This window comes from Micropterus dolomieu, linkage group LG04 (genome assembly GCF_021292245.1).
Source record: "Micropterus dolomieu isolate WLL.071019.BEF.003 ecotype Adirondacks linkage group LG04, ASM2129224v1, whole genome shotgun sequence".
In the NCBI taxonomy this organism is placed as follows: Eukaryota; Metazoa; Chordata; class Actinopteri; order Centrarchiformes; family Centrarchidae; genus Micropterus; species Micropterus dolomieu.
In genome coordinates, this window is record NC_060153.1 from 3502484 (window position 1) to 3517014 (window position 14531).

Genomic DNA, 14531 nt, shown 5'->3' on the forward strand with positions numbered 1-14531 from the left:
AGTATAGTTCTTCTCACAAATAGTAAACCAACTGATGAAAGGGTTGTAATCACTTCCACAATACATCTGTGTGCTGATGACTGAAAAATTGAATTTGTCTAATATTTCTCTAAAGCTATTTTGGTTGGCCATATACCACAGGAAGAGTACAACCTTTTGCTTGAGAGGAACATCTGGAGGACTTGCAGCCTGTTGTGGCTCGAGACCCTGCTGTCTCAGTACATCTGTGAGATAATCACACTGAGAATGGGTGATCCGAAGTTGCCTGAACAATGTCTGCTCATCCATATGATAGAGTATCTGCCATTCAGTGCCGGTCTTGAGAATTGTTGTGTGTGGCATTAGTAATTGGGCTAGTATTGCATTTCTGACTACTGTTGTTTGAATTAGTGAAATCTTACATATACTGTATTTCTTAAGTACACTATATTAGGGCAGGCATGTTTGATAGGCTAACTTCAGTACTTTTAATACTATTTGTATTGTATATACTATAGATATCATATCCACCTACCTCATGTATATAACTCGACATGCATATAATAATAATAGTGATAATAATTTACTTCTGCATCCTTTGCACTCTGCTCATTGCACTGTTGTCTTATCTGTCAACATTGTTTTTGTTTATGGTGTGTATATATGTTCATTATAGGCCTAATGAAGTCTGTGTCTGATTCTTTATTGTATAAGTAAGCACATGGTGAGAAATGTAGGCTACAATCCAGAGTCAAATTCCTCGTATGTGTACACATACATGGCAAATAATATTTTATTTTGGTTTATGTTTAGCCTTAACTTTCTGTTTGTTTAGGTTAATGCTTGTCCATATTTTATTTCATTTTACATCTATTTTGTTTTCAATTTGCAGGCTACAGATTTGTATTAGGTTAGTAAATAGAATATAAGATTCCAGGTGCAGTTAAATTAACTGTACAATGGTGTCTTACCTAATGCTGTCACGCTCTGCCGGTTGGCCATTCTTTGTGTTGCACTTTTGAGTTTAGTATCTGCCTTAGTATGTTGAGTTTTGGGTTCTGTCCTGTCTAGTGTACAGTATCTGCTATATAGTCTGTTGTGTTTTGAGTTCCTCTGAGTTATTGTTTGGTCAGTTCATTATCTGTTATTTAGTTGGTCTTTGATTCCATGTCATGTTCTTAGTCTTGTACTTTAGTCCATGTCTTTAGTGTTTACTCCTGGTCTTGTGTTCTCCGTTAAGCTCTGTACTGTGTTCTAGTTCTGTGTTCTGATATTTTGTAACATGTGTGCGTTTCTGTGTTGTCGCTTATTCACTCTGCCCCAGATCTGCTTGTCATGTCAAGTCTCTGTCTTCCTCTGCTCTCTCTCTGCCTCGTTAGTCTCATGTCTGTCACCTGTGTTGCTCCCGCCCTGCTTGTTAGTCCCTGTGTATATATACCTGGTGTTTCTGTCTTCTCTTTGTCTGGTCATTGTTCATGTTACCCCCCAGTCTGTCGTGTGTGTACTCGCTGCCTGCCTGTAACCAGCCTTGCTTGTCTTGTCTTGTCTTGTCTCTGTCTCGTCTCGTCTCCCTGTACCTTTGGGTTTCTGTTAGGATCACCTTGTTTTTTGGACTCTGTTAACCAGCCATTCTGTCAGTAGCGTGCTCGCCTTTAGTTTGTTTTCCATCAATAAACCCACGTTGAACTATACCTGCTCCGCTCTGTGTCCTGCGTTTGGGTCCTCCAACCTGCCTCCACACCACTAATCGTGACAGAATGACTGGACCAAAGATGGACCCAGCGGACATCATTAGACTGCCCAGCACCTGGGAGGCATTAGGGGTGCCTAAAGAGGAGCTAGTGGAGGAGGAATCCCAGTTTTTTGAACTGCTGTCAAATATGTGGAGAACGGACCCAGAAATGGCCCTGCTCGTTGCCTCCTCCCGGTGGAGAAAGACTGTGTCAAGGTTCTGTTCCACAACCCCCCAGCGGGTGAATGCTAGCGCTGCTAATCCTCGGCCTGTCCAGCCTGGTTCCCGGCCCACTAGCCCTCGGCCTGTCCAGCCTGGTTCCCGGCCCACTAGCGCTGCTAGCCTTCCGCCTGTAACCTGCTCGACCAGTGCGGCTAGCCCTCCGCCTAGCCTGTCCGCCTGCCTGCCTGCCCCACCTACCAAGAACTCAGAGACGATGACTCTCCTGGCCTACCTGACCATGAAGGCCAGGGAGTCAGAGGCAGCACGGGCAGCTAGCCTATGGCCTGATAGCCTGGAGGCTAGGCTTCCCCCGGAGTCCTCCTTCGAGGGAAGTCGCCTGGCCATCTTTTCGGGTTCCCGTGGTGGTCATCGGAGGCGACCAGGTCACCAGCAGCGACCCGTCTGCAACCAGCGTGATCCCAGGTCAGCTAGTGCTGCTAGCTTTCTGCCTGCCCACCTGCCTGATCCCGGCCTGCTAGCGCTGCTAGCAGCCAGCCTGATCACCAGCTGACTCCTGTTCCCTCGTCGGTGGTCCGACCGGCACCTGCTCCGTTGGTGGCCCAGCCGGTTCCAGCTCCGCGTGTCCGGTCCATGGTCCCCAGCCCAGCTGTCCAGTCGGTGGTCAGACCGACTCCAGCTCCTCGTGTCCGGTCCATGGTCATCAGCCCAGTTGTCTCGCCCGTGGTCATCAGCCCGTGGTCAGCAGCTCAGTCCTCGGACCTCAGTTCAGCTCTGCCTCCTGAGGCCTCAGGACTCCTACACTGGTCTCCAGCCCGTCTTCTGAAGAGGTCTCGCCTTCTTCGGCCACCGGCCTGGCCTCAGGTGAGCACCGGTTCTCTCTGTCGTCCTCCAGCACGACCTCCTGATCTCAGTCTCCTGCCTGCTCTGCCTGACGTGTTCAGTCGGCCCTCGGGTTGGCCTCCTGAACTTTGTTGCCCCCCTGATTTGCTCGGCCTGTCGGGTCGTCCTCCGGGACGGCCTCCTGAACCCTGTTGCCCCTCTGGTATGTTGGGTCGTCCTCCGGGACGGCCTCCTGAACCCTGTTGCCCCTCTGGTATGTTGGGTCGTCCTCCGGGACGGCCTCCTGAACCCTGTTGCCCCTCTGGTATGTTGGGTCGTCCTCCGGGACGGCCTCCTGAACCGTTTTGCCCTTCTGGTATGTTGGGTCGTCCTCCGGGACGGCCTCCTGAACCGTTTTGCCCTTCTGGTATGTTGGGTCGTCCTCCGGGACGGCCTCCTGAACCGTTTTGCCCTCCTGGTCTGATGGGTCGTCCCCCGGGACGACCTCCTGAACTCCGTGATCCCTTTGGTCTGCACTGCCTCCTGGGTCGCCCTCCGGGACGGCCCCCAGAACTGTTTTGTCCCCTTGGCCTGCTTGTGCGACCTCCCGAACTCTGTCGCCCCCTTGCCTTGCTCTCTGGCCACCCACCTGAGAGTTCCTGGTCTGGCCCTCCTCCTGTCCTCCCTCCGCCCACCCTGGGCCGGCTTGGGCCTTGTTTTTGATTTTGTGCTGTTTTGTTGACCGTCTGGAGACGCTCGTCGGTGGGGGGGGACTGTCACGCTCTGCCGGTTGGCCATTCTTTGTGTTGCACTTTTGAGTTTAGTATCTGCCTTAGTATGTTGCGTTTTGGGTTCTGTCCTCCAACCTGCCTCAACACCACTGTGACAAATGCGTCGTTTTTCCTCCTGTTTTGTTTATAAATGCACAGAGGCTGCACTGTTTTAAATGTGCGTACACTTGCCAAATAAACATGACTTTCTCACGGTCAGCCATCTTTATTGTTTACATTTTGCGTCATGCACCAACATGCAACTGAAACGCTTTGATGTTGGAAGTCGGAAGTTTCAACTGGGAAATTTCCTAGTTGCGACCGGTCTCAACCGGTCTCCTTTCACTAGTAGCAGCTGAATGACATCACACAACAATGGCCGCTCCCATGGAAGCACAAATATAACATAAACTAAAAGGCAACATAAAGTATATTTCCATGTATTTAAATTAAAATGACTCATGCTATCATATAGTAAAACCTGTTCTGCATGTAAACTGATGTAGAAATGTTTTGCCAATGTTATTAGGTAGCTGATTACATTAAAGAATCTTTGAAAGTCATCTTTTCTTCACACCAGTTATTCAGTGAAATGTTAAAAACGCCAAAACATTAGGAAGCATTATCTACAAAATTTACTGACTTTTGAGGATTATCCCCTCCTGTCACTTGTTCATTAAAACGGCCATAAAATTAACTACAACTGCAAGCAGTTGTAAGCGGGGACCATTCCCCTCGGCGCCAGCTGTGCGTCCGCCCTGCGGGCCACACGAGTCCTTTGGTGGCGGTCGGACTTGCGGTTTCGGAGGGGCGTGTCCTATATCACGCGATTCCGCTGGATCCCCCGAACACGTGGATATAAGGTTTTTGATTTTGCGCCTGAGGTCATTGACAAGAGTTGGACCTACGTTATGAGTTTCGCGTCTGTACCACTTACCGTCTAGGCCACAGTATGAGTTTGCTTCACGGAAGAAAAAAATTATAAATACGAGAATGATTACATTAGGGTTCCCAGCTCCACTGGTACTGGGAACGTTCCCAACCCACTCGGACTTGGACCCCTAATCAACACCGAGGGCAGTGCTGAGGGTGCAACTGGGTGTACACTTGACAAAGAGTTTGTCACGGTCAGCCATGTATTTTTTTTTTCGGCATGGGACCACCACGCACCTGGAACACTTTGCGGTTGAAAGTCGGATATTTGAACTCAGACATTTCTCAGTTCCGAGCAGTCTGGAACGTGGCAATATACCTGCAGTTATCCGGCCAACTCCCACTCCTCATCTGCAACACATTCCCTAGTCACCCACTCACCATATTAACCAGTTCATGATGACGTCCATGTAAGAAGACCTGCAGTGTATGTAGAAATGGCTCATTCTAAGGTAATAAACACATAATGGTTCATTATGTATAGGTCGTTAATCCTCAAGTCAGTCAATGTTACACTTCTTAATGTTTTGGCATTTTTAACAATAACTTTTATGCAGAGAAGACAACTGAGATTCTTTACTGTAGCCAGCTACCTAATAGGCCTATATTTCTACATCAGTGTACATGCATAACAGGTTTTACTATATGACCGTATGTGTTATTTTAATTTAAATAGGCCTACATGCAAATATAGGCTACTTTTTGTTGCCTTTTAGTTTATGGTTTACCATTTACAATGTGTGCTTCCATGGGCGCTGACATGTGTTGTGGCGTAATTCAGCTGCTACTCGTGAAGTCTGGGTAGTCTACATATCCGACTTCAGGTGGCGTTCCGGGATAGTTTTTCTAGTTGGAGGTCGGAAATTTCCTAGTTCCGTGTTGCCTGGAACGCAGCATAAGAGTGGCTAGTCAATCAATCACACGCTCCACAACAGACTTAAGTAAACGGTTGAAAAATGGACAAAAATCATGTAGGTCTATAGAAAACATGCGACACAACGCAAAGGTGGTGCTGAAAAGTTAAGGGAGAAAAATAAAGAGTTTGAGGCAGATGCAGCAAAGTGGCTCAATATTACAGACTTTACTTTTGTGCTGCTGTTACTTCCCTAACCTACCTGAAGACAGCAGTGAGGACGCCTGCAGCAGGGTGGGTAGTAACTTGTTACAAGTAATGCAAATTTGTAAAATAAAGTAAAATAAGTCATTGGCACCTTTTCACGTTCCTTTTTTAAAATTGTAGCCTACTTTTACTATTTAGCCTACTCCAGTATTTTCTTTGGGCCAGTAATCTACTTTTAATTTCGCTACATTTTCCATTTATACCTTCATAACTTAACCAGTCTGTTATCTGCATGTTGCTTTATTAATAGAAATTAGCTGTCATCCAGGCTGTGCACGCGCAGTTACGCAGAAGAGCGGCAGGTCTCCTTTGTGGTACAAAGAGACGGGCTCGTATCACAAATATGAATGAGCTGGATAGATGCAAACATTTAGAAAATCAGGCAAATGTAGTTTCAGTTTAAGGCTTTATTTTCCTACTGTTACAACTGAAATCCAGTGAGCGCACACCATGGCACTGGGGCCGTGTTGGAAAGCAGCCTGCGTCGCCCTTTAACAAGCCGACAAGTGAAATACTTTAACTTTTCATTAACGGCATATGAAAAGCCATTTAGCCTCTACAGAACAAATGTATGACTCCACACTGTAACATCTAAGTCTGATCACTGGATTGATTCTGATATATTAACAGTATCCTGTTGTTGAAAAGAGCATTGCGACATTAGCCTGTTTCCTTCACACTGGTGACTATTTGTTTTATAGCACGCGACTGTGAGTCCATACACAGAATGTCGATGTTGAAATTAATCTTGGCTTTCAATCAGCAGCTACCAGCTGTTCTTTAATCAGGAGAAAAAAATTGAGATGCACAGAGAGAGAAAATATGGGTGGATAAAACAGTCCCTTTACGCATGGCGCACAGCTTCCTCTGCATGTAGGTTTACCCTGATTCAACAACGAGCTGCTCCCGTGTTACTGCTAAAGCTTTAGGAATAATCAGATTATATTGGCTACCTGTGCTACGGCAAATCAAGTGGTTTGGTTGGCTACATATCCATAAATGATGCTCCGTAACTGTATAGCCTTTCTAGTCTTTTTGAACACTCAAAGTACTTTTTCACTACATCCACGATTCACACACATTCATTCACTGAGTGAATGGGAAACTAAAGTGCTCAGACAGACATGCACACACATTCATACACTGGCAGAACTGGGGTTCAGTATCTTGCCAAGGATACCACCAACCTTCCAATTAATGGACAACCCAGTCTATCTCCTGAGCCACAGCCCAATTGGATTGTCAGTGCTGATTTTCCCACGCCTCCTGATCCCAGCACCACAAGCATGGTGGGCAACTTCACAGGACAGCACAAAGGTTGTGTACACGGCTGCTGCAGATGACAACTCCCTCTACATCTGGGGAGGATGGGGGGGGGGGTAAGCTATTATTGTTACGTACGTATGCTACGTAATTTAATCATAGAAAAATTTAACTCAAGAAACACACCAAGTACTTTGGGTGCCTAAAACTAACCAAACAGATTTCCCCAAAGTTAACCACGTGTTTAATTGTCCAACTGGATGTTGCATATTGCTAACTTGCGTGCATAAAGCAAAGTGACGCCTAAGGGTAATGACAGTGTAGACGTGACAACTTGGGAGTGAGAATGTGTTGTCAGGACAAACTTCAGGCAGTGGTGGAAGAAGTACTGAATTTTTATACTTAAGTAAAAGTACAGATACCACATGAAAAATGTTACTCTAGTAAAAGTCATCCAGTATAAACCTAATCAAGTAAAGTTAAAAAGTACCTGGTTTTAAAAATACTTTAAAGTAAAACATATCAAAATTGATCTTATTGTTGATCTTACAAAACACAATCTATCTTTTTAAATTCACTCAAGACAGGTTTGAATACAGCATTATAAGTTATAGTGAATCACAATAAGGAAAACTGAGTCGCAAGAGGACAAGTGAATATATGTGGGGAGGATAAGTCTGCGTTATTGCTCTGCTGGTGTGGTAGTATCCCCTTCAGACCGTCTGACAGACAAGAACCCCATTTGGGACTTTGGGTATGTTAAGATGAGGCAGGGAGGTAGAAACCAACACTAACTGAAACTCTTCTCAATTCACAATCTCACCAAAAATCCACGTTAACTTTCTCATAAAGTGCAGCTCACAGTCCCACACAGAGCAAAGTTGGCTTCAGTTTTCAGATGTTTATATTGGAACACTCTACCAGCTACGTTGCCACTTGGACACAACCTGGCTGCGACTCAGTGCAAAACCAGAGCTGCTGCACAGTCACACCTGACACCGCAATGCTCTTACTACAATCTTACCTCTAAGACGCCTGAATAGAAACCTCTTCTAGAAAGCCCAGTGCTGGTTTGAATGGACCTCTACGCACTAACTCAGTCCTCATGAAGTCTGATAAGACTGGGGGCCAATCTGCTGGGTCATTTGGTGGAGCAGCAGCTGTTCCATCAGGGTCTGAGCTGCTTGTATCTGATGCTGGCTGTACATCTCTGGCTGTGCTCGTACTGGCAGAGGCTGCCTGTGTTCAACACATTCACTTGGGTCTGTGTGACTTGCTAAAGACGTCTGGTCTGTGCTGGTACTGGCTGAGGCTGGAAGTGGATCAGCTGTGCTTATACTGGCTGACTGGCTGAAGTCTGTTCTTGTGATGATCCAGCATCTACTCTACTGACAAACTTCAGCATAGCCCCTGTAAGATATTTCCTATATATTAATGTTATCAGCTCCATCAGGCCCATTCAAACGGTCTCCTCCAGGTTTCCTTCAATACATTTTCAAATATAAAACAGGCCTATTTATAAAATGACTTGGCTAAATATGTGATGCTAATTTACTGAGATGTGCATCCATATTGCCCAGTCTGTGCAGCTAATCAACATTTTGACAGTCAATGTGAATCCACTGCTTCCCATTTTGTATTACTCCAGAGTTGAAACTAAACTTCAGTCTTGTTTTAAAATCATGTATGAGGAGTGCCGTCACATCCTGTATGGATGGTCCGACAGATGTTTCTCGTTTGAATGCGTGATCTTTCCGAGCTACAGTTTATAAACACAGTGGCCCATCTGCGTTTATCAAACGTAATAAATAGTTGTATTTCACACAACATTGTTCAGTCAGTCTGGCAAGCAACCAAGACACGACAGACAAGAGCTGCGCTGCTCAGCTGGTTAGCAGGACGGAGAGACTCACTGTAGCTGCACATTAGGCATAAGTGTGATCTACATCAGACTTGACAAGAGGAGAGAACATGTTTTCCTTACTGCTGTTCCCGCAGTTTACTGTCATTGAGTTTTTTCTCTTATCGTGCCTAGGTTAGTCTCTGTCTTCATCCTCTCAAAGTTTTAAACATTCGCGTTCACCTTTGACAGGAAAGTGAGGCGGGGCGGTCCAGCTCTGCGCTGGAACACCTGTGTCGCATCAGCTAGCTGAAGTTGATTCGCGCCAAGTCGTCTTATCAGTTTTACATTTGTTTTTCAGTGCTGCTCCACTCAGATGTACTGCATAGGCTACTAATACCAATGTAACGTATACCAATGTAACGTAAAAAGTCGATATTTGGCTTTGAAATGTAGCGAAATTAAAGTAAAAAGTTAAACTAAAAATACTCAAGTAAAGTACAGATAGGCCTACCGAAGAAAAAACTACTTAAGTACAGGAACAAAGTATTTGTACTTCCACCACTGACTTAAGGCTTGTATACACTTATTCATTTAGCTGTGAAGTGCACATACACTGAACATGGGCCTGCAGTAGGAGACATCTTGTGTCCAGCAGGAAAACTTTGCATAAAATGGAAATTTGCAAGTTCATAGATTCTAGAATTTTTTACCAGGTAGGAGAAAATTAAAGTTAGTAGTTTTGTATTAAAAAAAAAAACATATCAGACACTTTGTTTCAAGCAGATTTGTCTGTGTCTTGATACATATCTGGAGGGGATTTTTAAATATAAATATCAAGATACAAACTTTACTAAATAGCCCACAAGGATATTAGCCTGAATAAACAGTACAAAGGTGAAAACTGAATTCCCAGCTATCCCAAATCTCATGCTATAGATGGACAGAAATCACTGCAAAAACCTATATTTGAATGTATTCTAGGCGCTGCAATTGACATGGCTTTGGCAAATACAAAATTCCCCACTTCTGTTCATTTAAAGTGAGGAGCTTTGGTGGTTGGCGTGTCATGTAAAAAAAAAAAAAAGTATTGTGGACCACTGTTAGACAAAGCAAAAAATAAATAGAAAAATAAACATCCAGTGCAATCATAACAAGGAAGTCATTTAAATACAACTTAAATAGATGTCACTTGCAACATGAAGGGAAAAAAAGTACAGTATGTTGAGCTGTTATTAGATCCATTTCAAGTCATGAAATCAAATAACGAGAGATGAATGGCACTGAGAAGGTAGAGTAACAGTCATGAAATTGTGATGGCGAGGTGAAATGGGCAAACTTTCTGGGTGTTAACACTTGTCCAAGCCCAAGTAATCTCAGTCTTAAACCCTCTATCAAGGTACACTGTCACTTGGTTTAGTCCCCTTATGCAAACAGCTTGATTTTCAGCTGTTGTATTTTTGCATTCAACTTGTGCTCATCTAATTTCCAAATGATCTTCTGGAAAAATTTGAAGGTATACTTGAGGTTGTCTGGAAAACTCATATCAAGGGCAAGAGCCCAAAAAGCATGAACACCATGATGACGCTGCCTAAGTTGCAAAGAACTTTGATGCCTTCAGTCACAACTTCCAGATCCTCTGGCTCCTGATCCCCATCTCTTTGGATCATGTAAATCCCCATGACTGTGGTTGCTAGGTCCCTTTCTGCATCCTTAATCGCAAAGGCCTGCACACAACAAACACAGAAAACGCAGTGTTTAATAAATAAAGACTGACAGAGAAATAGACAGGCAAAAACACATACAGTAGAAAAGCATTCTTAGATCATCAACTGCCGTTTAAGAAAAAAGTTTAGGCGCATCAAGGCCAGCACCACCAGACTCTGCAACAGCTTCACCCCCCAGGCCATCAACCCTCTCAATACCCTCACCACTGTCATCGATCGATCAAAATATATTAGTTGTCTGTAGTTATTGTCAGTGCCATGTCTGTCATTATTAGCACCGTGGGACGAGGGAAACAATATTTCACAACTCTCCGTTTTAAATACATTATAATGATAATCCTTGAAGGTGGTGTCTGGATCTTCATTGAGGTAGATGACGAGGCCTCTCAGGAAAGATTAAAGACTCCTGGTATTGATGTTGTCACACCGGAGAGGAAAAAACAAGACACAATTTAGCTAAATGTGCATTTGATGGTGGCACAGGGAGGAGGCTGCCCCTTCACTCCTCCTTTGCTCTTGAAGATTGACACAGACTCAGCTTGTCTGAGAAGTAGTCCAGCTGTGACATGAACTTTGATTGCAGTGGCTTGGTGGTGAGCCGCATAAACTCTGCATTTACCTGAAAAATAACCAAATTCAGCCATTTTTTATTGTTATAAAAAATGGCTGAATTAAAAAAAAAAAAAAAGGAAAATATGCTTCCCGCCCCAAGTCCCGTCGGCTGAAAGAAAATTCAACAACTTGTGAAAGAGAGGCGACAGTTAAGAAAGTTGTGGAGAAAGGCGATGGCATTAACATCCTTCAAAAGGACCTAGTACAGGCTCTCAAAACTCCGCCGAGCATAAAGCCTACGGATGCGCCAGAAGAAGAAATAAAAGGCCGATTTCTTCAAAGACCCTTTTAAATATTTGAAAGGCATATTCACAAAGGAGAAGAATGGATCCTGAAAACACAAAAGACCAGGTTGAAGAACATCTGAAAGCAGGGTCCGAAATGAACTTTTTGGCTCACCTGCCACGGGGACTGGTAGATGAAAAAATCCACCAGCCAAGCATATTTTTTGCCGGCCAAATCACATATACATTAATTTCAGTACATTTAATTGATATGGTATTTTTAATGAATAAGTGTACATAGAAGTCAAAACAGGGCAACAAATAGTAAGACATGGAAGAGGTGGAACTAGCGCTCATAACAGTACATTTGAAGGTTTTGTAAAACTATCAGAACTTAAACCTCATAGTCATCCGACGACTCACTCTCTACCGCAATTACACTTTTTGCATGGTCCAGGAATTCTGGCCTCCTACTCCTAACAGAGTTTTGGTGCCACAGCATCACAGCTTTGCTTGGATCATACTCCCTGATCTCTGGAGAGGACAGCTGGACCATAAGGAGATCTGACAATGTATCAGACTTCAGGTTAGAGCGCCAATCGGTTTTCACCTGTTTCATGGTACTAAAACCTCTTTCACATTCCGCTGTGGAGGCAGGGAAGGACAGGACAAGGTCAACCAATGCCAGCAAATCAGGGCAGGAATGCTGATGGATCCTGTTGACATGGAACCAAGATATCTTCTCCAGGGACTGAGGCTCTTGGTATATCAGCACCTTCAGGACTGTCCACTGGTCAGGGATTCTTTCAACATGAATGCCAGAGGCCTCAAGGACGGGCTTGAAGTGGTCCACCAAGGTTTCCAGTTCAGAGTCACCAAAATCTAGAATAATGTTATACAACATTACAACAAGCATCATGCAGTTTTACTTCTCAAACTATAAGAATATGATCATGAACCTAAACCTAACCTGACTGCCCTGTAATACAAAACATAAAGTAACCTGCTACTGCATCTCCTGACTCTGGCCAGTTGGTGAAGCTGACCAGCTTGGTTGCACACAGGACCCCTACACTGGCATCCTGGAACCTGTCAGTCATACTCTTCACTAAACTGTCAAGCATTTTGTCCTGTGAGACGACGTGGGTCTTTATGTCACCTCTGGTCAGTGAAATTCCCTCATAGCTGTTGCCCATTGTGGCATTCATCATGGGCCCTTTTCTGATGATAAAAGAAACTCTTTCACATTCTCCCTCTCTTATTGATGTAATAATTTCTCTTAATTCTCTTTAAGTATTTCTTATTGCAGCTTTAATTCACATACTTGGATTTGTACTTCTTAAGTACGGCCTGTGTTGAGCACAATGAGCTGTGGGCTTCTGCTATGGTGATTGTGGACCTCTGCAGACAGGCAGACAGGTTGCTCAGGTGGGTTAGTGTGTCATGCAGGAAGCCACAGAAGCGGACAACAACAGCCTCCCTCACAGTACTGTAGTATTTCCTGGCCTTGGCTTGCTGGACAACTCTGACATTTTGGGCATCAGCAGATTGAATCTAAAATGCATAAAGAACAAAGACATACAAATAGACAATTACTTGCTGTTAAAAAAGAATAATGACATGTTTTATTAGTGTTTCATTGACTAATTGTTATATTACTTTAGTTATTTACTTGACAATTCACATTACATATTGATGATGATGTTTGGAGTACATAATATACTGTAGAAATCTAGACCAATACCTGTTCCAGGTGCTGGACAAGCCCCTGGTAACCTCGCAGAAAGTGATCAAGGGCACGCAATAGGTGTCCTACCCATCGAGTCCCACTAATTCTGGTGGGCACCAGTGGTGTGTGCCCAAGAGCCTGGAAGCTGTTTACGAGGTTTGCCCTGTTCAGCGAACTGGTGTGGTAGAATGTGTAGAGCCCACTGAGGAGGTCTTCTATTTTCTGAAACATCACGTTGGAACAGATGGCATCAGAAAAGGCCAGTTCAAGGCGGTGTGCCATACAGTGGATACCGATGATGTAGGCCCTGTCCCCCTTCAGCCGGCTGACCACACCACTCTTGGCTCCAGTCATAACAGCAGCTCCATCAGTTCCCAGAGCGACCAACTTGCTCTCCCACTCATCACACACTCCCTCCATGATGTCACTGATGGCTTTACTTATATGTGCGGCATCTGCCTTCTCCACTGCATTAATTCCAACAAACTTAGACTCGATCTTGCCCTTGTGACAGAATCTGACATACACTAACTCCTCCTCTTTCACAGGGCTGTCTGTGGAGCCATCAGACATGATGGAGAGAAATTTTGTGTTTTTTAGATTTCCTCTGATGTTGTTTCTCTCCACCTCTGCAATATAATGCATAAACTCTTTGGCCTGCTTCTCATTTCTGTATGTTGACCCCACAGAAAGTACTTTTTGTTCATCCAAACTGCAAAAATCAAGCATCCAAATTAATTCAATAACAATTACAATCATGTTAAAGAATTTTTCACAGTATGAATGCTAGCCCATAGCTTAAGGTGACCATATTTTGATTACCAAAAACCAGGACACTCGGCCCTGCAAAACAGATAGCTACTCAAATGATACTCAAAGTTTACTCAAATTTCAATTGTTCTTTAATTTCAATACATTTAAAATAGGCTATGCCTCCTCTGTAGACACAGATTCAGATAGGCTTCTCAGAGGTTACTCAACATGTTTTATTATGACAGGTTTTAAAAATAATGAATGAAATGATGACAGAAATAATGTCTCTTCTGTATTAGAAAAATAAATATATAAATAATAAATAACTAAAAATACCTCCAAATTGAACAAAAATAGCTCTCACAAACTTACAAAAACGAACTAACAAAATATATTTATATCTTTAGTTTTCTTCCTCTTTATCCTGTTTTTCTTCCTCATCCTCCATTTTTGCCCATATATTTTGCTGTAGAGCTGATCTTTCCCAGCAGTTTTTTGAAAATTTATTCATTTATAAAAAAAAAAAAAAAAACAGCCAGGGTGGCCAGGACAGGACGTGAAAACAGGACATGTCCTGGGAAACCAGGACTGATGGTCACCCTACCATAGCTTCATATAAAATGTTAGTCTAGCAAACATTACAGGAGGAAAAACAGTTTCACTTACTCGCACATCCACTCGAAGTCAGAAAGTGGCCTGGCCTTCTTGCCAATGGCATGTACAGTCCTAAACAGTAGCTTCATCTTCTTGCTGGTCTGCTCTGACATTGCCATTAGCGCTGTCACAGAAGTTTTCGAGAGTAGAGGCTCAGATTGAGCCAGAGACACAGACACGCAGGCAATGTGAC

At 43.8% G+C, this 14531-nt stretch overlaps 1 protein-coding gene and 1 long non-coding RNA gene across 2 annotated transcripts in view; both read right to left on the reverse strand.

Moving 5' to 3' along the window:
- Positions 1 to 9589: 9589 nt before the first annotated feature.
- LOC123969133 overlaps positions 9590 to 14531 on the reverse strand; it is a 10998-nt gene continuing 6056 nt past the window's right edge. Inside the window, exon 2 of the long non-coding RNA XR_006824636.1 lies at positions 9590 to 10366. This is a non-coding gene — a long non-coding RNA (uncharacterized LOC123969133). The remainder of the gene's footprint in view (positions 10367 to 14531) is intronic.
- Positions 11317 to 14478, reverse strand: LOC123969132 (zinc finger protein 862-like). Its single transcript, XM_046046236.1, has 5 exons — positions 14351 to 14478; positions 12947 to 13643; positions 12527 to 12756; positions 12206 to 12423; positions 11317 to 12084 (listed from the first exon to the last, which is right to left on the reverse strand). Exons 1-5 carry the CDS (start codon positions 14455 to 14457, stop codon positions 11597 to 11599), a joined length of 1740 nt encoding a protein of 579 aa, XP_045902192.1. The 5' UTR covers positions 14458 to 14478; the 3' UTR covers positions 11317 to 11596.